The sequence below is a fragment of the Plecotus auritus genome (genome assembly GCF_963455305.1).
Source record: "Plecotus auritus genome assembly, chromosome: 3".
In the NCBI taxonomy this organism is placed as follows: domain Eukaryota; kingdom Metazoa; phylum Chordata; class Mammalia; order Chiroptera; family Vespertilionidae; genus Plecotus; species Plecotus auritus.
The window spans coordinates 208,703,552-208,730,989 of NC_137772.1; the positions used below are offsets into that span (position 1 = coordinate 208,703,552).

The 27,438-nt window shown below is 41.2% G+C and overlaps 1 protein-coding gene across 1 annotated transcript in view; it reads left to right on the top strand.

Moving 5' to 3' along the window:
• CFAP54 (cilia and flagella associated protein 54) overlaps positions 1 to 17,601 on the top strand; it is a gene marked incomplete at both ends in the record, with an annotated part of 264,389 nt that extends 246,788 nt beyond the window's left edge. The window contains 1 exon segment of the mRNA XM_080660197.1: positions 17,482 to 17,601. Coding sequence (XP_080516323.1) covers positions 17,482 to 17,601 — 120 coding nt within the window.
• Positions 17,602 to 27,438: the final 9,837 nt, after the last annotated feature.

Sequence of the window (27,438 nt, forward strand, 5' to 3'; positions counted from 1 at the left end):
ATTGATTCTATCATATGACTACCAATGCTCTATAGACCTTTATGTTCTTATTAGAGGCCTGGTGCACGAATTCATGCACTGGTGGGGTCCAGCCCCGATGGAGGTGAGGGTGCCCACTCCGGGGCGGGGCTGGCCAGGGCGAGGGGCCACAGGCATTCTGATTGTCCCACCATTTGGTTGATTGGCATATTACCCTTTCATTATATAGGATGACCCCTGCCTATCAGCTGAAATTATTGCTCCACAATGCTAGTATCTTATCTTTTACTAGATTATCATGCAAAAATTGGTAATAACACCTTAAACCTTTATTGCTCTAACTCAGAGTCCTTCTTTCATCACTTTCTTTCAAGCCCATGGTTTATGTCTCTGTCCTTAATTTTTTTAACCAAAATATGTTATATTGAAGTGCTTTCTGGCAACTTGCTTAGGCAATTTTTAAAATTAGTCAGCACCTCTCCCCAAATATGCTGGGTAACTGTCATGGAGTTGCTGAGTGTGTCTACACCCAGACAGGAGAGGATAAACTAGGTGGACTCTCAAGGTACCCTTTGAAATAACCTATGCAGTTTTTCTGGGTGTTGGATGGGGTTGCTTGCACCCCTACTTATGAGGGACAGCTTCCATTTCACTTTTTCTAGGATCTTAAATCCTAGAGAGTAGAGCTAGTCTGTTTAATTTCCTTTGGCTAATTTTATTACATTACTTTGTGCCTCTTCCTTTTAACACAGTACGCCAAATGGTGTCAATGACAGTACTCTTTTTAAACTCTCCTTCACATCATTGGGCACAAGGTTCCACATATTCCGTAGAAGGTGCTTACTAAGTCTTAATAAAATTAAATCTATTAATATAACTTTTGTTGGTTCAGTTGAGCCTTCCTTCCTTTCCTCCTTCCTTCCTTCCTTCCTTCCTTCCTTCCTTCCTTCCTTCCTTCCTTCCTTCCTTCCTTCCTTCCTTCCTTCCTTCCAGTCAAGAGTTTTGTGTGTGTGTTTTTTTTCTTTGTTTTATACCAGCCAAGAGCTGTCTGAATAGATTTTCAAGGCATCTAGAATTACATCTTTCTTCTGTGAGACATTATCATTCTGTCCTCAAGTGAAGAGTATCCTTTGTGTGTAAGTCTATGAGACATCCACTTAATATTCTCATATTCTTTTGAAGACAATGCCGGATGACATCAGTTCCACACTGCTTTTCAAACACAGCGCCGGCTTGGATTCCATCTTCCCACTGTTCACTTCTAACTGTCACATTTGGCTAAGGGAGAAAGAAAGCCCTTAAGAAAAGGCCAGGCTATTAATGTGCTCTTCAAAATGCTAAGAAAAGGCTAAGCTGTTTATAGCATTTTCAAAATGCTCATCTCTCAGAGACTTGCCAGCAATAGTGTCAAGGTGAAACACACTCTCCTTCATCAAGGAACCCAGAGCCTTTGTGTTATCTGTGCTCAAAGTATTGGTCCCACTTTTATGAGACATGAGATTTGGAGGTATAATGGTACTTGGGTATAATTTAAACTAAAATATAATTATAAACCTGATATTGTATGTTTACTATAAAAGTGGCGAGAAGTTTGTTCACTGCTTGATAAAGCAAGCCTGGATTCATTCAGGATATAAGTGTATTTCAGAATCAAAGGGAAAATTTCCCTGAAATTTAGTCACTTGTATAACTTCCAAGGAGGTGAGAGGCAGGGGTATCATTAGCAAATCTGTTCACTGCTTTCTATTTTGCTGAAAATGAAGCTAAGTGTCACTTTCATTTGCTTCATACAGTTTGCTAAATGGGTTTGTCTTGATTAAAAAACTGGGCCTCTTAACGGTGGGACTAGGTTTTCATTTCAGGAGGATATTGGTTTTTGCCTCATATAGTTGAGTCAATTGGCAATCTTTTGGAAATTTTCTGGACACATTTTCCTTATCACTAAATAAATTCCCAAAGAAGAAGCAGGTGTACATTTACCTATTTTTCTTGTTAATACATTCGACAAGTAATTTGAGATTTTTATTCTTATTCCACCTGAATCTCAGGCAGCTAATGCCATTATGTTCTTTTTTCAACCACTCGTGAGAGCAGAGTACAGTGAGAAGAGCATCCAGGACATTGTAGCCCCAGTTTTGCCCTTGTGGACAAGTCATTAACCCTTAAACACCCCAGGTCAATCAGGTTCTGTTGAAGGTCTTGAAAGCGATGTGTCTCAATGGATGAGAACATGATTCGATTCTTGTTTCCACCATCCATTGCTGTGTGACTGGGAGCAAGTTACTTCACTCCCTCTCTGTGCATTGGTAATAGCTACTCTGCTTGTAGGATTACATTAGAAACAGCATGCAACCCAGTGAGTACAGTGCGAGCACAATGCCAAGAGTGTAAGCATTCACTGCATGGTGGTCGTCTTTATCTTTCCCAGACTTAAAATAATGTGAAATGAGTCATTTTTTTATTTGACCATTAGCAGCTCCCTTCATTAGTGGCCTTTGGCCTGTATAAATGTTTGCTAATTTGGAAAGACTAAAAGGACATTTAATAGATGTATTCTAAGTATTATTTTTCAACCATCCTTTTTTAATTATTTTTTTTGTTTTGAGAAAATTGCAGATTCACATGCAATTATAAGAAATAATATAGAGAGATCCTGTGTGCCCTTTACCCAGTTTCCCCCAATGGTAACATCTTGCAAAACTATAGTCCAATATCACAACCAGATTCTGACTATAATAAAGTCAGGATGCAGAACAATTTCATCCTTACAAGGACCCCTCATTGTCCTTTCACAGATACTCCAACTTCTGCCTCACTCCTGTCCCTGACCCTGCTTCTTGACAGTTACTAAGCTACTTTCCATTTCTATAAATTTGTTATTTCAAGCATGTTGTATTAAAGGGACCATATAGTCCATATAGTGTGTAACCTTTGGGGGCTGGCATTTATTCACTTAGCATAAGTCCCTAGAAAACCATTAACTATGCTTTTTTAAAAAATATATATTTTATTGATTTTTTTACAGAGAGGAAGGGAGAGGGATAGAGAGCTAGACACATCAAGAGAGAAACATCAATCAGCTACCTCCTGCACACCTCCTAATGGGGTTGTGCCCACAACCAAGGTACATGCCCTTGACCGGAATCAAACCTGGGACTTTTCAGTCTGTAGGCCGACGCTCTATCCACTGAGCCAAACCGGTTAGGGCTAAACTGTGCTTTTGATGAACCAAAAATCCTTATGAATAGTGACACATTTTATTTTGGCAACAGAATTATCATTAACCAAAAGTGCTTAATGGCATACAGTGCATAGTAAATGTTCAGGGAGGTTCAGTGGTGGGTTCTGACTCTACCTACCTCTGCCCTTCCTTCTCCTCCTCTTTGTCCTCTTTCCATGCCCTCTTCTTCCTCACATCCTCTTATTAATATTGACAAAGGCTGATTGCTCAAGTTGAAAATTCTAAAAAGACTTAAAAACAAAATAATTTATGTAAAAGTTTCTATAAACTCTCTATCAGAAATTGTTGGTTAGTGTTGGCCACATTATAAGATTGGTTTGCAGGTGCTTGCGATGTATACTGATGTGAATAAAGAAGTCAGCATGAGCAGCTCTGCCCTCCAGGTTGCTCCTGCAGTGGTTGCACAAGAAAGAAGGAAGTCTTTCTGCTAACTAACAAAGCCCATCATGCTTTGATTCTAAGCAACGAAGTCCCATGAACAAAACACAAACGTTAGTTCACGTACTTTATAAATCCTTTGCTCTAAAAAAGAGCCTCCTGTTTTAGTTGCCAGACAGTAAGTTCAATGAGCACCTTCCTAAAAGCATCAAGAAATACCAAGTACTGTTCAAGCTCAAGAGATTTCATTTCTGGTTCTCCGGTAGACCCAAAGCAGACCCAAACCAACCCTTTAGAAGGGAACCCAGCTTCATTGTGCTCAGTTATAGCATACTTTCCTATAACTTTGCTGCTGAGATTCAAATCCCTGTCCTTTAGGTGGAATAAAATCCTTACTCTGATGGAATTTCCCTCTACTCAGTAATAGGGTAAGGGCAGAGCAAGCTTGCTAAGCATGCATGTTTGAGTCAGGAAAGGGTAGGCTAGGCTGTGCTAACAAATAACCCTACATTTCTGTGGCTATCAAGGTTTCTTCCTCATGCAAAGTCCAGGGAAGGGAACTCTCCTTGAACCTGTAACTAGACTACATGGCCTCTAAGGTCACCATCGCAGAAGAAGAGGGCTAGGGAATTTACAAGGTGCTTTTAAGTAGGGTGACCATACATGCACATTGCCTGTAACAGCCACAATGTTTGCCTATTGATTTGGAGTAATGGTTAATATTTCTCCTTTTATTATTAGAAGTGTCCAGTTTAGACAATACATTAGGGTGACCCTTTCTAAGAGCCAGCAACCATAATTTATGCCCATATCCTATTGGCCTCCTCCTAATGAGCAAGGATTTGCAGCCGTGGGCAAAGTACAGCCCGCGGGCCGGATCCGGCTGTTCTATCCGGTTCTCTTGGTCTCCCCTCCGCTCCTTTACTTTGAATTTATATTAGTTCACACAAACACTCCATCCATGCTTTTGTCCCGGCCCTCCGGTCCAGTTTAAGAACCCATTGTGGCCCTCGAGTCAAAAAGTTTGCCCACCCCTGATTTAGAGGATTGTAGAGGAGCAAACGTGTATGTTAGTGAACACTAAAAACTTCCAGCACAATAGGCATTTTTAGGAATGCCATAAATTTTTAAACAGAATTAACTCCATAACACTAATTACCAAAATTGTGTTGAGCAAATATGATATAAATATGATATTTCTATGATCTAAACTATCTGATTTAATCACACACTGTGGTAGACTGAACAATGCCACGCCCCTAAGATATCCACATCCTAATCCCCAGAACCTGTTGCCTTACAGATATGATATCAAGGTGTGGGGATTATCCTGGATCATCCAGGTTGTCCCAAAATGTAATCAGAAGTTCTTTACAAAAGGGAGCAAAGGGAGATTTGACAACAGGAGAGAAGGTGATATGATGATGGGAGCAGAGGTTGGAATGATGCATGTTGAGGATGGAAAAGGGGCTGCAAGTCCAGGAGCACAGGTGGCCTCTAGAAGCCTCTATAAGGCTCAGCAACAGATTCTCCCCTTCAAGCCTCCAGAAGGAACCAGTCCTGCTGGCATCTCAACTTTGGTGCAGTGAAACTGATTTCAGATTTCTTATCTCCAAGACTATAAGAGAATGAATGTGTATTGTAAGCCACTAGGTTTGTTGTAAATTTGTTAGAGCAGCAATATGAAATTAATACATACATTCTGAAGTTTAGAATGTGACTTTAGATTTCTGTTTTGAGTTAAGGTAGATACTATTCTTATCCTTATTGTATGTGTGAGAAATTGGGGCCTGAAGAGTTTCAGTGACTTGCCCAAGTTCCCTCAGCTAATCTGAGAGCCAGGATTCACACATAGGCAGACTGGCTCCTCAGAACATGTCCCTAACCACTGTGCTCTGCTGTCTCCCCCCTGCTGCCCAACTGTCCTTCAAACCCCCTCCCACCAGCCCTGTCAACCACGAAATGCCTCTGCTCCCTGAAGCCCTCCTCCCACTCCCACCTGACTTCAGTCTCCTCCTCTGTGGACTCAGTAGTAATCTAGACAGTTTTCTAGCTCCAGCTTTTGGAAAATTTATGAAAAATTCTAGGTCTTCCATAGGGAATTTAGGCTTCAGGTGAGATTATTGAATTTTTTCATATTCAAGTTTTTGGGAAGATATTATTACTGAATCATTTTCCTACTCTTTAATTTCTAATTCTCTTCCTCATACTCTAGAGAGGGGGATGATCCCAAGAGTAAACAAATAAAGTGATTAATAGAAGTCATCCTGGAACTGTATTGAGCTTGTTTGACCATGACCCAAGCAGAGAAGCACCTGGAAATTTGGTATATGAATTCTTACTTAGTTATTACTTTAAATCTCCCCTTAGCTTATATTGGTTATATACTAGTATACATTTTGCCATATGGCCGCTTGTTTAATAGTTCCGTAGTTAACCACTGAATTAAATACTTATGCCTGCCATGGCCCCTCCACTGAGCCCCCAGATCTCCCCTCCAGGACTGAAGACCTTATTTTCCCAGCTCTGGGGATGTGCTGCCTGATAGCTCTCTGCTCTCAGCCCTCTCCAATAATTGCCCATGGCCAGAGGACGTAGTCTCTTTCCTGGGGGAAATCTGCATCCATTTACTGGTTGATATGGGGGTACAAAGACCTGACCTCCCCTACCAGGATTAGGGACAACTTTGAAGGGCCTTTCCAGCCACAAATCTCCCCGTGGGGTTGGCTGAGTCCTTTGTTGTGTGGGACTGCATTGCAGCCCATCTTCTCTCTCTGCCTAATTCTGCTTTCTTTCCTTTCTTCATGAGTGTTGATCCCAATGGTACTCCCATATAAATGTCCTGAAAGCCACATTCCCTCTTGGGGGTCTGCTTCCCAGGAACCCAAATTGCAGAATGAGTTGGTGATAAGGACATAAGGGTGCTCAGTTAATCCTATTTTGTGGGAGTTAGAAGTGTTCTAAAGGAACTAGGAAACATAATTTCTGGCTTAAAGTTTATTTTTTAATGTAGAAGTAGGGAGGAAACATCACACATGTCACCCACTCATGATTAAAAATACATTCTGCAATGTGACCCATAATTCAATCCCATTTTCCTTTAACCTCCATTTTAACAGTTAATTTATAAATGTAATGAACTCTATAAAACAAAGACTCCATCCCATTTCCAATCCTCAATAAATGCAGCCTTCCTTTCTTGCTGAAACAGTTTTTCCAGAGTATAAAAACAGATCTTGAGAAAGCTTTAAAACCATTTTCTGAAAATAAAGGCAACGATGTAAAGTGAAATGGAATCATGTATAAGCACTGCCTCTGAATTTATACCTTCACATCTCCACAGAGAATGAGGAACAGACATTCAGTTTTACAACACATCCTATCTAATAAAAGGGTAATATGTAAATTGACCATCACTCCAACACACAAGATGGCTGCCCCCATGTGGTCAAAGATGGCTGCCCCCATGTGGACACAAGATGGCCGCAACAAGATGGCCAGCAGGGGAGGGCAGTTAGGGGCATTCAGGCTGGCAGGGGAGCAGTTAGGCATCAATCAGGCCGGCAGGGGAGTGGTTAAGGGGTGATCAGGCTGGCAGGCAGAAGCAGTTAGGGGCAATCAGGAAGCCAGGCAGGCGAGCATTTGGGAGCCAGCAGTCCTGGATTGTGAGAGAGATGTCCAACTGCCCATTTAGGCCCGATCCTACCAGTAGGATCGGGCCTAAATGGGCAGTTGGACATCCCTCGAGGGTTCCCAGATTGGAGAGGGTGCAGGCTGGGCTGAGGGACACACACCCCCGTGTACGAATTTCGTGCACTGGGCCTCTAGTCTATATAATAAAAGCCTAATATGCTAAGTGTCCAGTAGTCCAATTGGCAGTTCAGCCAATCAAAATATAATATGCTAATGATATGCTAAGACGACTGAACTGCTTGCTATGACATGCACTGACCACCAGGGGGCAGACGTTCAGTGCAGGAGCTGCCCCCTGGTGGTCAGTGCGCTCCCACAGGAGGAGCACTGCTCAGCCAGAAGCCGGGCTCACAGCTGGCAAGTGCAGCAGTGGTGGCAGGAGCCTCTCCCGCCTCTGTGGCAGTGGGGAGCAGGTCTAAGCCATCAGTCAGACATCTGCCGAAGGCTCCCAGACTGTGAGAGGGTGCAGGCCGGGCTGAGGGACCCTCCCCCTGAGTGCATGAATTTTGTGCACTGGGCCTCTAGTCATAATAATAAAAGGCTAATATGCAAATGTCATCACTCCCTCACGCATAACGACCAATCAGCAGGAGGTGGGACTTGACCAAGGACCTGAGGCTGTGTCCCCCTGCCTGGCGCCGGGCCGGGGGATCTGAGGCTGTGTCCCCCACCCAGCAGGGCTTGACGGGGGTGGGGCCAGCTGGGTCTGGGTCTCGCATGATTTCAAGGCATGTGGGGGTGGGCAGGGACTTGGCTCTGGGTCCTGCGGTGTGCCCCAGACTCTGACAGGAGGGAGATTTTCATATACATTTTACTATTTTTCTTTCATCTCTGATACTTCTATTATAGAGAAAGGGCAAATAGCAATATTAAAATATTTCCTCTAATTCCCTTTTAATATGCACGAATTTCGTGCACCAGGCCACTAGTTGAATATAAGCATTTCTGTTAGATCCTCTACCCAAGAAAATTTTTCCTTCAGTTCTTCTCCCAAGCCCTAAACCACTGGCCATGAACATCCGTCTACCCTTTATGCCCTGTGCACCTCACGGTTGATTGCACAACTCATGCTTTCTGTTCTGATTAGAGCTTTTGATATTTTAAAGAGGATTTTCCCTGTTTGAAGTCCTTTATTAGTTCTGTATATGGTGGAAAAAAATTTCCTGGAGAGAGAGAGAGAGAGAGAGTAGCTATTCTCTCTGCACAATGGATGTTGGATTTCAAAGGCTCTTTTCTCTGGCCCTTGGACTCTTGAGCAGTCCGAATAAGTCTGGATATGTACAGCCTAAACATTTACTTTTTCTTAAGGGTCTCTTTTGGTCTTAAAGGATTGTTTTCTTGAATAGTTTTCTATAAAAAGCATGTATCCATAATGACGATTTCACTGCCAGCTCTATTATTTTTCATCAAGTAGTGCCTTGGCTGGGCTTGGGGTGGGATATGAAGGGCAATGTGTGCAGAATAGGGGCCAAGGAGGAGGAGGGATGTGGGAGAAGCCCCAAAGCCCCAAAGACATTTACTAGCTGAGCATTGCCTTAATTTACATAATCCCAGATGGGCCACTTGTGTGGTTTTCCTGACTCCAACCAGTTCCACAATTCTCTGAGTCCATCTGGGTGTCCAACAATTCAACTCATTTCCGACACTACTACCCAGAGTTAGAGCAGACTCCACAGATTAAGAGCTCAATCCAAGACTGCCCACACCTCAGATGCCAGCTGAAAATGAAGAGCCAGGCTACCCACACTTCTGCCCAGCATACTATGATGTGGGAGTTCCCACGATGCCCCCTCAGGTTCCATAATTCACTAGAAGAACTCACAGAACTCAGGAAATCACTTTAGGTATGATTACCCGTTCATTATAGAGGATATTACTGAGGAAAAGCCAAATAAAGAAATGAATAGGACAAGATATAGGGGGATGGGAGGAGCAGAGCTTCCACGCTGTCTTTGGATTTCCACCCACTAAGAAGCTCCTTGAAACCTGTCAGCATGGGGTTTTTATAGAGGCTTCATTATGTAGGTGGTACTGATTAAATCATGAGCCATTGCTGATTGAACTCAACCTCCAGCCCCTCTGCCCCCTCAAAGTTGAAGGAGTAGGAATGAAAGATTTTTTTTTTTTTGCTTGTTTGTTTTTAGAGAGAGTGGAAGGGAGAGGGAGAGACAGAGAGAAACATCGATGTGAGAGAGAGACGCATTGATTGGTTGCCTCCTGTGCAGCCCCAACCAGGGCCGGGGATAGAGCCTGCAACTGAGGTATGTGCCCTTGACTGGAATAGAACCTGGGACCCTTCAATCTGTGGCACGAGGCTCTATCCACTGAGCCAAACCTGCTAGGGCAGGGATGAAAGTTTTAAGTCTCTCATCACCTGGTTGGTTTTCCTGGTGAGCTACCCCATCCTGAAGTTAGCACTTAAAAGAAAATTTTCAGCACCTTTGGGAGCTCTATGCCAGGAAACCTGGGTCAAAGACCAAATATTTATTTTTACTGTACCATAACTGTAAACTATGTACATAACCTAAAATAGATTTTTAAACATACATCCCAGTACATGCAGTCTCCCTCAATAGATCTTCTCTCCTGGAGGTACTCTGCATAGAGGCCATTGTGCAAAAACACTTTTGGCATCTACTTAGATGTGAGAAGGGAGACAAAGTTGGCAATCATAGAATCACTGTGAAGTTGCTGAAATTACTTTGGCTGGACAGAAACATTTGGTTTCCTGTGCTTTTGGAACATCGTATCTGAGCAAGTATTGTCCTTTATTAAAAGGTGACCTCTGCTCAAGAGCTCAAGGAAGCACCATGCTCAGCCGGAAGTCAGTGGCTGTAGAGTGTCGGTGACAATGGTGGTGGTGATTTAAGAAGAATATGTTCTATTCTTATTCAGTGTAACATTTGAACCAATTTTCTGCACAAATGCTTTCTCTCCCATATCCTATCTGAATTTCTAATGTTCTTGTTCTCTGCAAAGTGTCTTTATAGTAATGTTATTTATTTAAAATTAATTTTAAAAGAATCCTGCTATCTTACCAATATGACACTTTGATCTCATATTATGGTAAATAAAACACTTCTTTTCTGTCATACTTAGTTTTTTTAATACAAAAATTAGAGTAATGCAAAAGATAAATCTTATTCTCAGAAAAGTGTGAAATTTCCTGTGGTCTGGTAGAGCTGTATATACAAGCCTTTCTAACCTTCCTAAGAGTTGGGTGTTGTATCTATTAGATTGTGGTGAATATTATGCATTGTTTTTTGTATTGGGATTATCTTCATCATATAAAAAGTACAGTGAAACCAAATATATCTACTTCTCTCTCACCTGGAACTTTTATTAGGTGGGTAACCAGTCATTCATGATTTATATTCTTCAGTAAGGTAGTGTCATATTATTCTTTTTACTTTGGAATGCATGTTTTTCCCCAGTCTGAAAACAAAAGTCTAATCAATCATTAACTTCAAACACTCAGCTGATCTACTAAGAAGACATAGAAACCATGGTAGAGAAACTTATATGTGAGAATGCTGGGTGAAAACAGTAATTGCTTTCCTACACTGAAGCTATTAAAATGATTTCTCTCATGGCTGTGACTCTCTGTGTTTTAAGGTACTTGAAAGGAGGCAAAGCTAAATCCACCCATATCACAAAGCCCACGATTTTTATATTCACTTACCAATTATCAGGGCAGACAGACTTAGTTGATTGGTGCAAATCTGGCTTTCTCCCTTTTTTCTTGAACACTTAGAATCAATGAAAAGGCAACTGACAATGGTGTGCTGAGAGAAGCAAGAAGAGGTCTCAAAGTAGGGCTCAATAAAAACTCATTGGATTGAGAAAAATTATAGATACTTTCAAGACTATGATTTTTCTGCCAATCAAGGAAAATCATTGGAGCGAAGGGACAGAAGTAATAAAATACTTCATTATGATAGAACCTAATTTTCATGCAGAAATGCATATAAGACACAGTATAGCATTGGCAAGTAACCTGTAACTCTCCAATGCCTTTGGAAACTCTCCTCAACAAATTCAAGTCCAGGCCAGATTTTAATGAAACCCTGCAGTTTGTCCCAACCTGACTAACTTTCTTTCCCTTCTTTGTACTGTTTCAGACTTCTATCTTCTCTAGGCAGGCAAATCATCACCATTTCTCTAACATTGCTCTTTAACACCTAACCTACTTGAACGAATTTGCAGCCTGCTCCCTGCCAAGCTCTTTTCTTCCTTTCTCTCTGCAGAGCCTTTCCTAATCCAGGAAAAGGAACCAGGATTTGCTGGTCCCTGACTTTGGACAATTTGGACTCAAAGCTATGTACAAAAACATAAAAGATTCTCAGTAATTATATGATTGCCAACTTTGTCTCTATTGAATAACAAACAAACAAATTCAGAAATTTTACTTGAGCTATTTTACTTGAGAAATTCCCTATGGAAGACCTAGAATTTTCCATATAATTTCCAAAAGGTGATAAAAAACCTTTTTCTTCATTAGATAGAAAACTGTCTAGGTTACTACTGAGTCCAGGGAGGAGGAGACTGAAGTCAGGTGGGAGTGGGAGGAGGGCTTCAGGGAGCAGAGGCATTTCATGGTTGACAGGGCTGGTGGGAGGGGGTTTGGAGGACAGTTGGGCAGCAGGGGGAGACAGCAGAGCACAGTGGTTAGGGACATGTTCTGAGGAGCCAGTCTTCCTAGTTGTGAATCCTGGCTCTCAGACTGGCTGAGGGAACTTGGACAAGTCACTTACAGTTTCTGAGCCCCCATGGTATGTGCACATTGTAAAATGTCCAGGTAAATCAATATTGAGTACATACAGAACAAGAATCATGTCTAAAGAAATACTTTACCTGTTAATTCAACTATTTTACTTGAAATCTTATGAATTTTTTAAAAATACTGAATTATCTAGGAAGAAGGTATAACTGACTTCCTAAAGCACATTTCAGATTCTCTTAATCTGTATGTAAATATATTTTCTAAGAAATATATTTATATATATTTTTATTGATTTTTTTTAGAGATAGAGGAAGGGAAAGAGATAGAGAGATAGAAACATCAATGAGAGAGAAACACTATCAATCAGCTGCCTCCTGCACACCCCCAACAGGGGACTGAGCTCACAAACTGGGCATGTGCCCTAACTGGGAACTGAACCTGTGGTCTCTTGGTTCCTGGCTCAAAGCTCAACCACTGAGCTACACCAGCTGGTACTCAATCTGCATTTATGTCACTGATATACTTTGGCTATGAGATCAATTTAGCATGTTCACTTAACATTTTTAAAAACTAGACTTCATTATTTTGATGATAGTGACTTTTAAATTTTATTGTTTAATAAAATATTTATTTCAAAAAATACTTTGGGCATGTATAGGTGGTTTCCTTCTATTCTGAATTTAAATAGAAGTTTTAGGAATAATAAGGCTCGATAGCACTTCCGTGAATTAACATTACTTTGAAATTTGTAGCTATTGCAATAAGGCAAGAGAATAAAATCAATGTTAATTGGACAAAAGACATGTATTTCCACAAAGACCAATAAACATATGTTTAATATTATTAGATGTTACAGACATGAAATTAAAAGCATAAAGAGATATCTCAAAGTATACAATAGAATGTCTAAAATTAAAAAGTAAAATGATCAAAGTGTGTGAATATATGGAATAACTGATTCTCCCATACACTGCTGGTGGGGGTATAAATTGGCCAATCCATTTAGAAAACTGTTTGGTAGAATCAGCTTAAAGGTAAATATATGCATAACCGATTCTCAGAAAATTCAATTTTTATGTATCTACCTCACAGAAATAAAGTATATCTCAGTTGGTATACCTGAAATAAAGTTTTGAAATAATACAAATGCTCAACATCTGGAAAATTAGTAAATAGTGATACAGTCATACAATGGAAATTATACATGAACTAAAGGCCCAATGCACAAAAATTTGTGCAAGAGTAGGCCTTCCTTCCCCCGGCTGCTGGCACGGGCTTTCCTCTGGCACTCGGAATGTGGGCTTCCCTCCTGCGACTACCAGTAAGCACCCGGGACCCAGGCTGGCTTCCACCCCCGCCCCAGCTTCATCAGGAAGGACATCCAGCCTAATTAGCATATTACCTTTTTATTATTATACTAGTAGATAAGAATGAACAAACTATTTTTTTTCTTTATTGATTAAGGTATTACATATGTGACCTTATTCCCCCATTGCCTCCCCACCTTCCCACTCATGCCCTCAACACCCCCTAGTGTCTGTGTCCATTGGTTATGCTTACATGCATGCATACAAGTCCTTTGATTGATCTCTTCCCCTTCCCCCCACCCTCTCCTGCCTTCCCACTGAGGTTTGACGGTCTGATCAATGCTTCTCTGTCTCTGGATTTGTTTTTGTTCACCAATTTATGTTGTTCATTATTCCACAAATGAGTGAGATCATGTGATATTTATCTTTCTCCAACTGACTTATTTCGCTTAGCATAATGCTCTCCAGGTCCATCCATGCTGTTGCAAATGGTAGGAGTTCCTTCCTTTTTACAGCAGCGTAGTATTCCATTGTGTAGATGTACCACAGTTTTTTAATCCACTCATATACTGATGGGCACTTAGGCTGTTTCCAAATCTTAGCTATGGTGAATTGTGCTGCTATGAACATAGGGGTACATATATCTTTTCTGATTGGTGTTTCTAGTTTCTTGGGATATATTCCTAGAAGTGGAATCACTGGGTCAAATGGGAGTTCCATTTTTAGTTTACTGTTCTCCACAGTGGCTGCACCAGTCTGCATTCCCACCAGCAGTGAAGGAGGGTTCCTTTTTCTCTGCATCCTCGCCAGCACTTGTCATTTGTTGATTTGTTGATGATAGCCATTCTGACAGGTGTGAGATGGTACCTCATTGTCGTTTTGATTTGCAACTCTTAGATGATTAGTGACTTTGAGCATGTTTTCATATGTCTCTTGGACTTCTGTATGTCTTCTTTCAAAAAGTATCTATTTAGGTCCGTTGCCCATTTTTTGATTGGGTTGTTTATCTTCCTTTTGTTAAGTTGTATGAGTTCCCTGTAAATGTTGGAGATTCTCAGTGACATGGATGAATCTGAGAAACATAATGTTGAGCAAAAACAAAAGAGCAAACATTTTATTATTCTACTTAAAGTTTAAAAAATATAGTTATAATATACACCTGCACACGCATGTAAAACTAAAATGTTGGCATAGGAGCCAGAATAGTGATTACTTTGCAGGAAGAAGGGGAGGATTAGTGACTAGGTGGGAGCACCAGGGGACTTCTGAATGCCAATCATGTTCTGTCTTAATTTGAGTGATAGTTATGAGGATGTGTTTATTTTGAAAAATAAAATCAAGTTCTACACTTAAGATTTCTCCTTTTTCCTCCGGTATATTATACTTCAACCAAAAGTTTATTTAAAGGATTGTGTTCAGCAACAGAAAAATGTAGACTACTGTGCTATAGCGTAATAGAAATAGCTGGAATTTGAAGCTTTAGACGTGTCCACCGAAGGGCTTAAAATGCCCAGGTGTCTGAAAATGTAGGAGTAATAGCACAAGGGTAAGTTCTGACATTTTAGGGTCATTTGTGTTCTCCAGAGGACGGACAAAAATTAACAACTCCAGGATGACAGCTCTTTTTATTTTATCTTTCTGACCTGAAGCGTTCACTTGTGGCCTCATAAATAAAACCAGCAATTAATCTCCATCCTTTGACAAATGGCCACTTGTTTCTGCAGGTTCATTGTTAAGGGTCAGAGGCCAAAGTGCTCTATTTGGATCCAGTATATAAATTATGTCATAAAGATACTTCTAATGTTATCTAAAACTAACTTGGCCTCTTTGTATTTTTATTTTAAATACTGTAATCTTTAATATGAGAAAAATTCTACAATAACAGAAATACAGCTCCAGAGAAAACACAAATGTTTTAATGTCAATTATTCTTACTACTTTGAAAATTATCTACTAAAGGGTATTATTGGATGTGAGGCCTTTCATCACCATATAATAAACTGAATGTTTAGTGCAATTAAATAGCAATGAGATATAACCAAAATAATCATGGTAATCACATATATTTCAACATATTAATAAACTAGTTAATATTAGCTCTCTAAGATGTTTCCAATTTTTAATAAAGAAAATAGTCATTAAATGGCAAAATAAGAAGGTTTATAACATTCCATGATAATAATATGCTGCCCTGGGTGTGAAAAACCCTCATTTGTTACTGATTGAAGTATTAATTGTCAGAACCTATTTGGAAAGTAATCTGGCAGGAAATGTTAAAAAGTAAAATGTAAACACTCTTTGACCAGAACAACCAACCACCTTGGGGAATCAGCAATACAGAAATTAAAGCACTTGCACCCAGGAGATATATAAGTAGACAAGCATGCTCAAAAACTAGAAACTACCTCTTTCATGAAGGATTGTCCATGCCAGGCGTTGTTATATAGCCATTAAAAATGGCGTGTTCAATGGTGACAATACAACATAGCCTTTATTAGGTGTTTGTGATAGGCACCCTTCTAAGTACAGTTTACCCCTGAACAGCACAGATTTGAACTGTGTGAGTCCACTTATAAGTGGATTTTTAAAATAAACACCTACAGTACTGTAAATATATCTTCTCTTCCTTATGATTTTCTTTTTCTAGCTTACTTTATTGTAACAATGTAGTATTTAATACATAGAACATACGAAATATGTTACTCAACTGTTTATGCCATCGGTAAGGTGTCTAGTCAACAATAGGCTATTAGTTAAGTTGTGAGGGAGTAAAAAAGTTTTACGCAGATGTTCAGCTGTGTGGGAGGACTGGCATCCCTAATCCCAACATAGTTAAAGGGCCAATTCTATTTAATATGTGTAAACTTACTCCATTCTTTTAACAACAATACTATATAGTAATTCTTATTATTTCCATTTTATGGATTAAAAAATTAAAGTTAAAACACATAAAATATCTTACTTAACCTCACATATCTTGTATGAACCAAATGGTCTTATTCCAGAATACACACTCCTGACCTCCATGTGGTTATTCTGCCTCCCTGAATTAAGGAGAAATTTCTCTTATAAATTGGTAATTAAAAAAGCAATGAATGGAAATTTGGTTATCCTATTTCAAAAAATAAGGAAAGAAAGAAAAGGAAAAGACCCATGTGAATATACATTTGTATGAAGATTTTAACAGTTTTGGAAGAAGAATTCTCAAATTGGTGATATTAGTCTAAGATTTAGTGATGAAGAGGATATTATTAGTTTTTATTTATTCACCTCTTTATTATTTGAAGTTATAGAATAACTTTTGTCACTTTTTAAATCCAAAAAGTAAAGAAAAACAAATAAAAACTAGTCTCCATTTTTAGGTTCACTATGTTTTCTGGAGAATAATAGGTTCGTTTAACAAGTAGACAAGGAATTAATAATCATTGTCCTCTAATTTTTTACCAGGGTTCAGGCTCACAAGAATCTAAGTCATTAGAGTCATTCGACATGACATCATTCATCTTCAAAAGTATCTAGATGTGCATGAAGTGGGTCTGCAGTAAACATTCATTTCCTTTCCTTCATGTTATTCTCCCCTTTCTGCCCTCCTCCCCATCAAATAGCCAGTGCTACAATCACAAAAGCTGTCTTATTGCCCCTTTTTAGGCTCTCAGATGACTTTGGCTATACTAGTCCTTGGCGTGTAATAGAACCTTTCAGAGATAGTGAACCACTAAAATAATTTGCTTCACTGTGGCAGGACTTAAGCTCAAAATGAGAGAGGGAGATTTGTCAACTGGGCAATCTATTCAGAAGCAAGCATTCCATTAGGAAGAGAGCCAAACATCCTTCATTTAGAATCATTCTCAATGATTATGCAAACACAAATAGTCCACATTTCTAGAAGTATCTGCTATTTTATAGGCTCAATTTTACAGATTCATCGGTATGAATCTGTATGCTGTTTTATAGACTCATAGATGTGAATCTTAATAGGATATAAAATGATATATGTGACATTTCAGCAGTGTAAAGATGCAATCTTACCTTAGGCAAGAATTATATATCTTTCACATAAAATTATTATATGGAATTGGTATTTGTGTATTTTGAGAACTTTACTTCAGTCAACAGTTCAAAACAATGCATTTCATAAACATTTTTATGCTTTTTCTCAGGTTCCATTTAAGGTCTCGCTGCCATCCATATTCAATCTCGAGAGACTTTTTGATCTTGCTAATGGTTGTATCCTATCAGGAGGAAGCCTTTTCAACTGGATTGTGTCGATTATTCCCTGAACATATTTTACATATTAACCTTATAAAGGATTTCATTCTTATTGTTTTTCTTGGTTTGAAATAAGTTTTGAAATGGTCCTCTTACAACAAACAAAATAAAATTGTTTTCTTACACAAGCTCAATTTCCTTAAAAACTATAGTTTTGAGTAATGTTTTACATTGCATTTGAATTAAATGACAATGCTGTTGCTTATGAAGACATCTTATGGAGCTATTCATAGAAAACATGTTTGTGCACAGTGTAACTATTCCCATGTTTATATAGTTCATGTTTAGTTTGTCTTTAGATGTGTCCATATTGCAAGACTGAATTAAGCCAGTGGTTATAAATGGGGGAATTTTGCACATTTGGCAATCTCTGAAGACATTTTCGATTATTATAACTGAAAGATTATAATATAAGATTATAATGCTATTGGCATCTAGTGGGTAGAAGCCAGGGATGATACAAAACATCCTACAGTTCCCAGGAGGGCTCCCCACAACCAAGAATTATCTGGCCCAAAATGTCAATAGTGCTAAGAAAGATAAATCCTGGATTAAACCTTAACATGTGGTAAGTGCAATTTGGGAGTTTGCCTATGGGGCTTGGGAAGAAATCTGCAGCAAATTAGACCTTTCATGTTTTATACTTCTAAGAGCCAACATTGCACAAAATTTTAGAGCAGCGGTTTCTAACCGGTGTGCTGTGGCATGCTGGTGTGCTGCAATAATTGTTAAAACATGCAGCACCTATTTAATCAGGGACGCTGGCCTCTTCTGCCTTATATTGTCAAATAAAAAAATGACAACAGCCAACGCAATGATAGCCATCCAGTGTGAGTGAATCAAAATTATACCTATTTTTTGTCAGGCCATGAAAAATGATAATATATTTTTTGGTGTGCCACAGGATTTTAGTCATTAGTTTATATGTGCCATGAGATGAAAAAGGTTGAAAGTTGCTGTTTTAGAGCATGGGCCATGTATGGAATTACATAGATCTGAGTTTGAACAGTAGCCTCATCACTTCCTAGTTATGTGACTTTGGGAAAGTAACAAATTATTAAGCCGTTGTTTCCTCACCAGTAGAATAGGAATATTAATATGATTGCTGTGTGGGTTATATTGAGATGACGTGAGAAGGTACTAAACACAATACCCAAGGTAGTAATGGTCATCGTGCTAAGAGTTTTCATTTTCCTGCCTAATTGGAAGAGGATCATGCATTTCTGACTCATTCTGTTTAGCATCAAAGTTCCAAAATTTGGGGACAGCCATGCTAGAAATGTAGGATACTACATAGAGGAAATGAGTCTTAGCAAACTTTTAATTATAAGGATTTTGATGGTAGTCATGCTGCTGTAAAAGAACTGAGGTATAAAAATGAAAATATGTTACACAGGACTTTCCTACTACCTATCTGGATTGCACAGTTATAATAGAAAATAATAATAAAGATTATGGGCTTGATTCATATGTAATAGGGAACCATTACTAATGATTAAGGAGAGGAGTGGCAAGTTCCAGGCACTAGTAGACAGTCAAATCATGTTGAGTGAGTAAAAGGGAATGAATGAATGAATGAATGAATGATGGTCTGGCTTTCAGGGAAAATAAATATGCAATATTCAATGGCAAGGGAAGAAACAAAGGTAAGAAGGCCAATAAGAAAGAGAAGGAAACAAAATGTTGCAGTGAAAGAGGAAAAGAAAGGAACAAAATACTTTTCACTGAACTCAGAAAAATAATTGCCTGATGACTATACTCTGCTATGAAATAAAGTTTGAGTCAAACAGAAAAGCCATTCAGATAGTGATGACTCTACTTCGGCTTATAAATTTCTTGCTGGGATAGAGAATGCATTCAAGGGTTTTGTGTTTCTCCCAGGGGAAATCTAATTTATTACTCAAAGTTTGCCACCAGGAGCAAAAAGACACAACCAAAGGCAGTATACATTTGACATAGGTGTGGAAATATAGCATGACTAATAACTAAGGTGATTTGATTCAACCTAATGTTAATTTCCTGGAATGTATTTACATGTCATCCATTCTTCATCACTATTAAGTTTTACTAATTGCATGCTTTCTGTTGTTCTTTATTTTTAAATATTAGTGGATATAAAGGCATATACTGTTGTATAGAACCCTGGAACAATGCCCAGCATATAATAGAGGTCTCTGATATTTGTTGAATGAGTGAGTGGGTGGATGGATGGATAGATGGATGGATGGATGAGTGGATGTGATCCACGTAAGATGGCACTGTGGGGCTCTAAAAGAAAGGGAAGCAAAGTTATCACCACCACCTTCACCATCACTAGCTCTACCATTACTGTCTACCCTTCCCATGGCAGGCACTGTATTAGTAAGTACTTCATATGCATTATCTCCTTATGTCCTCTCAAGAATTATGACCATGGTGCACATAGAATGACTGACCCCATGTTACAGATGAGGAAATAAAAGTGTAGGCAGTTAAGTAACTTCTCCAATGGTCACAGTTAGAGGTAAAACCAGGATTTAATCCCAGCCCTATCTGACCGGAGAATCTGAGCTCTTTGATGCTAAACTGACTTCCTGAGCTCTTGTGCCCACTCCATGGTGCAGAGAAACTTGAAAGTCAGGGGAGAGGAAGACATGGCCGAGCCTTAAGCTAAAATTGGAACACCCGTGGTCTGCCCTAGGAGCATATTTTTTAAATGGCTTGCAGACCTAAATGGTGGATGTCCCAAGAAAGCATTGAGGTGTCCTCAATGTTATCTGTGCCAGTATATTGGTTTCCTCTGGGGAGGGAAGGTCCCTTTCAAGTATTACAGATATTATTTCAGCCCATTTTTACTTTTTGTCCATCTTTAGTACCTTTCAGTTGCTGTTATTCTCGGGTGTTATTTGGACTGAAAGAAACACTGTCTAAAACTGTGCCAGACCCTGCAATCAGTTTCCCCATAGTAAGCCATCATCTCAGAAAGCTCCCATTTCTTCTAAAATAGTAACGGCACTCACAGCATTGAAACTTTCTGCCAAGGCAGTGAGGCAATGGTGATGAACTGGGCTAAAGCAGAAACAAAAAGGAAATTCAAAACCTACCAGGACGGAAGATGAGTTTATTTCCAGAAACCTTTCAGTTTTTTTCTAAAGACCAAATTACACAATTTGCAGCTGCTTTTTTTTTTTCATGTTCTACACAGTATCTGCAAATGCTTTATAGCAGACACCTGCAAGTTTTCTACTTGTTTTAATTATAGCAGAGAATGACAGGAGGCAAACTGAAAGGGGGAGAGGAAGGGAAGCAGAAAGGGGAGGGAAGCGGGAGCCAGGGGATAGGAGGCAGAGCAGCAGCTAACTGATGGGTAACAAAACCCCAGTGCTTCCCATAGCTTTCTCCATGTCAGTCTCCTGGAGATTGCTTTAGAAACTGACCACCTGCCGGCCACTGAGAGGCTTAAATGCTGCAGTCTAGGTTCACTTCATGTGCAGGCACTACACATTCCCCTTCCCATTTGACTGGTCTTCACTGAATTGCAGGGTGGAAATGGTACCTTTCTAGAGAGTACTGGAAACTTGGTTTCTGCTTCTGGACTGCATTGCTTTTTTAGACAACCTTATACAAATCTCTCCATCCCAGTTTAAATGACAGAGGACAGGGCTCCCAGAACTCCTAAAGCACTTCCTGGTGCCTGCTTATTTGGCTTTTAACCCTGTCCTTGGCACATAGTTTTGTATTGTTATATTTTCACAACACAGTCCTACTGTGTGAGCCTCTCCCAGATTCTTTTGGGTTTCATTTAACTTGAGACTGGGTACATCCCTGTTTGCTCTAAGGTACTTTGGAATTTTACAGGGTGTCCACAACACCTGGAAAATTAGGTGAAGTATGCATAAAAGAGAAACATGCAAATTGACCATCACTCTGCTACACCCACCAGCCAATCAGGAGCGAGTATGCAAATTAACCCAACAAAGATGGTGGTTAATTTGCATACACAGGCGGGGAGTGAAGACTAAAGACAGCATAGAAGGAAGCCAAGTGCTGCAGAAGGGAGCAAAGCAGTGGAGAAGGGAGCGAGGCAGCGGAGACGGGAGGGAGTGAGGCAGTGGAGAAGGAAGTGAAGCCCGCCTTGGTGGGCTTCGCTCCCTTCTCTGCTTCGCTCCGGCTACAGGAAGCCCTATTCTTGCAGGAATAAGCCCAAGGAAGCCCTATTCTTGCAGGAATCTTCCTGCAACAGGTCTCTAGTCTATACTAATAAAAGGGTAATATGCTAATTAGACCGGATGTCTTCTGGATGTCCTTCCTGACAAAGCCGGGCCTGGGAGAAGCCTCCCGCAGTCCCAGGTGCTTGCAGCTGTGGCCGGCCTAGGCAAAGCTGCCCCCAGTCCCGGGTGCCTGTGGCCGGCCCAGGCAAAGCCAGCCTGGGTCCCAGGTGCCTGTGACCATCCAGAGGGAGGGAAGCCCAGGTCCTGGGTGCCTGTGACTGGCCAGAAGAGGGAAGCCTGGGTCCCGGGTGTGGGGACCAAGGCAGAGGCAGTTAGGGGCAATCAGACCGGCAGGGGTGCAGTTAGGGGTGATCAGGCAGGCAGGCAGAGGTGGTTAGGGGTGATCAGGCAGGCAGGGGAACAGTTATGGGTGATCAGGCAGGCAGGCAGAGGTGGTTAGGGACGATCAGGCAGGCAAGCGGAGGGGTTAGGGGTGATCAGGCAGGCAGGCAGAGGTGGTTAGGGACAATCAGGCAGGCAAGCGGAGGGGTTAGGGGTGATCAGGCAGGCAGGCAGAGTGGTTAGGGGCAATCAGGCAGGCAGATAGGCAAGCGGTTAGGAGCCAGCAGTCCCAGATTGCAAGAGGGATGTCCAACTGCCTGTTTAGGCCCGATCAGGCAGTCGGACATCCCATGGGGGGTCCTGGATTGCGAGAGGGTGCAGGTTAGGCTGAGGGACCCCCTGCAGTGCACGAATTTTGTGCACTGGGCCTCTAGTATCATTATAAACATATTCCACCCATAAAAAATAAAATATTATTTTTAACTTATGTATGTGAGCACAGGACTGGACAAGCCCCTAACTGTGGGTTAGGGGACAAAATAATGGGCCCAGAAATCCAGTTTAGCCACTCTTACTCATTTTCTCATGTTTGAAATGCTTGTGGGATATCCCCAACGAAGCTCTCATTGGTTTGCCCAAACAAACTTGTGCAAAAATGTTCCCTGATGTATTGATTATAGTAGTAAAAATACTAAAGCCTCTAAGTATCCCTAAGGTGGAGAATGGATAAATATATAATGGTGTAATCATATCTATACTAATAATAGAGGAATATGCAAATTGTCCAGGACGCCATCACAGTAACAGTAAAGACCAAACAGCAGGCTGCATGGGGCAACAAGGCTGGCAGGGGGGTTAGTGAGGGATGACCAAACAACTGAACAGCAGGCTGTGTGGGGCGACCAGGCCAGCATGGGGGGCAGTTGGGGGCAACCAGGCAGGTGGGGGGCAGTTGGGGGGAATTAGGCCAGCAGGGGGGCAGTTGGGGGTGACCAGGTCAGCAGGGAGTGCAGTTAGGGGTGATCAGGCAGGTGAGCAGTTAGGAGCCAGCAGTCCCAGATTGTGAGAGGAATGTCCCGGATTGGAGAGGGTGCAGGCTGGGCTGAGGGAACCCGCCCCCCATGCACGAATTTCATGCACCTGGCCTCTAGTAGTAGAATATTATATAAAAGCTATCCTATCTAATAAAAGAGTAATATGCAAATTGAATGTCACTCCAAGACACAAGATGGCTGCCCCCAGGTGGACACAAGATGGCCACCACAAGATGGCCTGCAGGGGAGGGCAGTTGTAGGCAGTTAGGGGTGACCAGGCCAGCAGAGGAGGGCAGTTGGGGGTGACCAGGCCGTCAGGGGAGGACAGTTGGGGGAGACCCAGGCCTACAGGGGAGGGCAGTTGGGGGGACCAGGCCAAGCAGGGGAGGGCAGTTGGGGGGGACCAGGCCTGTAGGGAAGGGCAGTTGGGGGGAACCAGGCCTGCAGGGGAGGGCAGTTGGGGGGTACCAGGCCTGCAGGGGAGGGCAGTTAGGGGAGACCAGGTCAGCAGGGGAGGGCAGTTGGGGGGACCAGGCCTGCAGGGGAGGGCAGTTGGGTGGGGACCAGGCCTGCAGGAGAGGACAGTTGGGGGGGTCCAGGCCTGCAGGGGAGGGCAGTTGGGTGGGGCCCGGCCTGCATGGGAGGACAGTTAGGGGCGACCAGACTGGCAGGAGAGGGCAGTTAGGGGTACCAGGCCAGCAGGGGAGGGCAGTTAGGGGCAATGGGGTCGGCCAGGGAGCAGTTAGGCATTGATCAGTCTGTCAGGGGAGTGGTTAGGGGGTGATCAGGCTGGCAGGCAGAAGCAGTTAGGGGCAATCAGGCAGTGGCAGGTGATCGGTTGGGAGCCAGCAGTTTTGGATTGTAAGAGGGATGTTCAACCTACCAGGATCGGGCCTAAACGGGCGGTTGGCCATCCCTCAAGGGGTCCCAGATTGGAAAGGGTGCAGGCTGAGTTGAGGGACAACCCCTCCCCCCCCCCCCCGTGCACAAATTTCGTGCACTGGGCCTCTAGTAAATTAATAATAGACTACTATAGGGCAGTTATGAATGAATGCTCATTTCTCATATATCAGAGACTATATCAATCTGGATACTCTTCAAAAGCAGGTTGAGCAAGAGAAAAAAATGAACATGTATGGGAAGATACCGTTTGTATGAAATTAAAACAAAACAGGTAAATTGACATAATGTAGTAGTTATGAATGTATAAGTATATGCTAAAAAGATTTTTTTAGACACAAGTTAATGGTCAACACCCAAATCAGTTTTGTGCTCACCTGGATGAAGGAAGGGGAATATATCTAAGAAAAATGCCCAAAAGGTCGAGTTCGTACTTGTAAAATTTTTATTTTTAATTTGTAGGTTTGCTACATTTGTCTCTACTTTTGTGCATGCTGAGATATTTCATAAATTAAATAAAACTCACCATTTATCTTCCTCATCTTGTTGGCTGGAATGTTTTGTACGACTATTGGCTTACTTATCAGGAAATAACCATTAAATGTGAGTTATGACTGGTCTCATTACACAACTACAACTGATAGTTCACATCTGGTTCTATTTTGGGGGGTTTTAATGACAAATAAAAATCATTTTGAAGCTAATGTCAAGCCATAAATATGCACAATTTTAGAAAACTCAATCTGTGAAAATATTAATTTTTAATATAAGATAGTAGAGCCTCAGTAACTGTTTAATTAAATTGAGGCAGATTCCCAGTATAATTTCTATCAATTGTGGGTTACCTAGTTACACTTTAAATTATTTGATTTTCTGAAATTAGATATATGCAGAAATTTTTTACAGAACTGCTACTTACTTGCAATGAGGTTCACTTGTAAAATCCATTCACTCTCATAATTTCAATTTTTAAAAAATATATTAAGAAGTTTCTCTTACTAAAGACACATTTTCTATTTTTCCTTTACATTTCAGTAGAGCTTTATGAGTTGCAACTTTGACACTAAAATTTCCATGGCAACATATTATTTTTTGTCCTAAAAACAGGCTTGATTAAGAAGAAGGCTTCAGTGACAGCAGTTTTCTTTATAATTAAAGTCATTAGTTAAAATGATGGGTTAAGAGGAACAGGACTTTTATTGCAACAAGGACATTTTCAACGGGAACTTTGGAGATAACACACAATTAATTGCTATTAAATTGCCTTTGGTCTTGTTTGATATTTAAGACAACATTTATACATTTCGTATTTAATAGCTTAGAATGGAACAGGTCTGAAACCACATCACCCTGAACCCTCCCTTTAAATTGCCCACAGTGTGAAAACTCAGTAGATTTCTAATTTGAAGATTTCTAAGTAGCTTCACAACTTTCCTAATTTAATTCTCCCCCACAAGATTCATAAAAATTTCTTGAAATGATTTCCTTTCTCATCATTATAAAAGCAATTCAGGACTAATATTGAGAATTTGAAAAACATTTCAAGGTACAAAGTGGAAAATAAAATTTAGCCCAAATCCACCACTCTGAAACAGTATGTTAACATTTAAATATATTTCCTATGGCATATCTTATTATCTTCCCTAATAACCAGGAAAAACAAACAAACAACAGCCTTCAGACTAAAAGTACTGTGATCTGAGGCAACTCTCCACATTCCCTAAGGTGTGGAACAGACCGGCCTTGTCAGAGCCTATTGTTGGGAAAATGCCTGAATTGAGTTGAGTTGGGAGTGTTTAGACTTTGTGGTTTGGTTCATTCAATGCAGTTTTAAAAAATCAGCAAATAATTAGATCCAAAGGAATTGTCTAGAGTTCTCCTTTCTACTAAAAGGTAATGATCCATAGGAGGGGGAAAAAATCTTTGTTTTGTCCTTTGGAGGCTGGTCATTTAATTTCTTTTTTATAAACCCATTAGTATGTCCCTAACACACTTAGCTCATCTGTTCATGCATACATTTGTTCAGTTGATAGATTTAATTCATTACTCTGTGCCTTTGCTTCCTGGTAAAAATGTCCTTTCTCACTCTTTTTAAAAAATATATTTTTTTATTGTTGACAGTATTACAATTTCCCATTTCCTCCCTCTTTACCTCCCTCTGCTCAGCCCCTACCTCCCACCCCCGGCACAGGTCTTCACCACCCTATTATCGGTGTCCATGTGTTATGCATATCTATACTAATAAAAGAGAAAGATGCAAATTGACCATACCTTCATGACGTCCACCAGCCAATCAGGAGTGAGTATGCAAATTAACCCAATAAAGATGGTGGGTTAATTTGCATACACAGGCGCCGAGCGGCTGGGGGCATTCCACACCACCCCAGCAGCTCCGGGCCTCTGGGCAGTGTGGGAAGGCGGAAAGGTGGCTCCGGGTCAGAGCGAAGGTAGAAAGGCGGCTCCAAGCCGGAGCAAAGGTGGTGCCAGCAGCCAGGGGAAGGAAGGCCCATTCTTGCATGAATCTTCATGCATCGGGCCTCTAGTATATATATAAAAGCCTGCGACCATTATGACATGCACTGACCACAAGGGGACAGACTCTCAATGCAGGAGCTGTCCCCTGGTGGTCAGTGCACTTCCACAGCCAACCTCCCGTGGCTGGCCAACCTCCCGCAGTCCCTCCCCCCGGCAGGCCGGGCCCTATCAGCCCTGATCAGGACCTGTCAAGACAGCCCTGGTCAGCCTCTGATCACTGGCAAGGCCCAGGGACCCCACCCATGCACAAATTCATGCACCGGGCCTCTAGTAAGTATATAAGTTCTTTGGTTTCTCTCTCCTCATGCCCCAACCCCCACATCCAGGCATGTCAGTCTGCTCCATGCCTCCATGCTTCAAGTCTTATTTTGTTGGTCAGTTCATTCTGTTCATTAGATTCCATAAGTAAGTGAGATCGTATGATATTTGTCTTTCTCAGATTGACCTATTTCACTTAGCATTAATAGTCTCCAGGTCCATCCATGCTATCTCAAAGGGTAAGATATTTCTCTTTTTTATAGCTGCATAGTATTCCATTGTGTAAATGTCCCGCAGCTTTTTTATCCACTCATCTACTAATGCACACTTGGACTGCTTAGAATCTTAGCTATCTCTTATATAAAAGGCTTGTGGCCGTCACGCCATAACATCCCCATGACCAAACAAGCAGTGGCTCTTGCCGTGGGTGGGGCGTGGCGTGAGCTACTAGTGGTGAAAAGCTATGAGCGGTGGAGGGCAACAACTGGCAGAGAGCTACGAGTGGCGAAGGGCAGGGCAGTCAGCTGAGGCAAGCGGAAGCAAGTTTACTCGCACGCGATTTCATGCGTACTGGGCCTCTACTTATAAA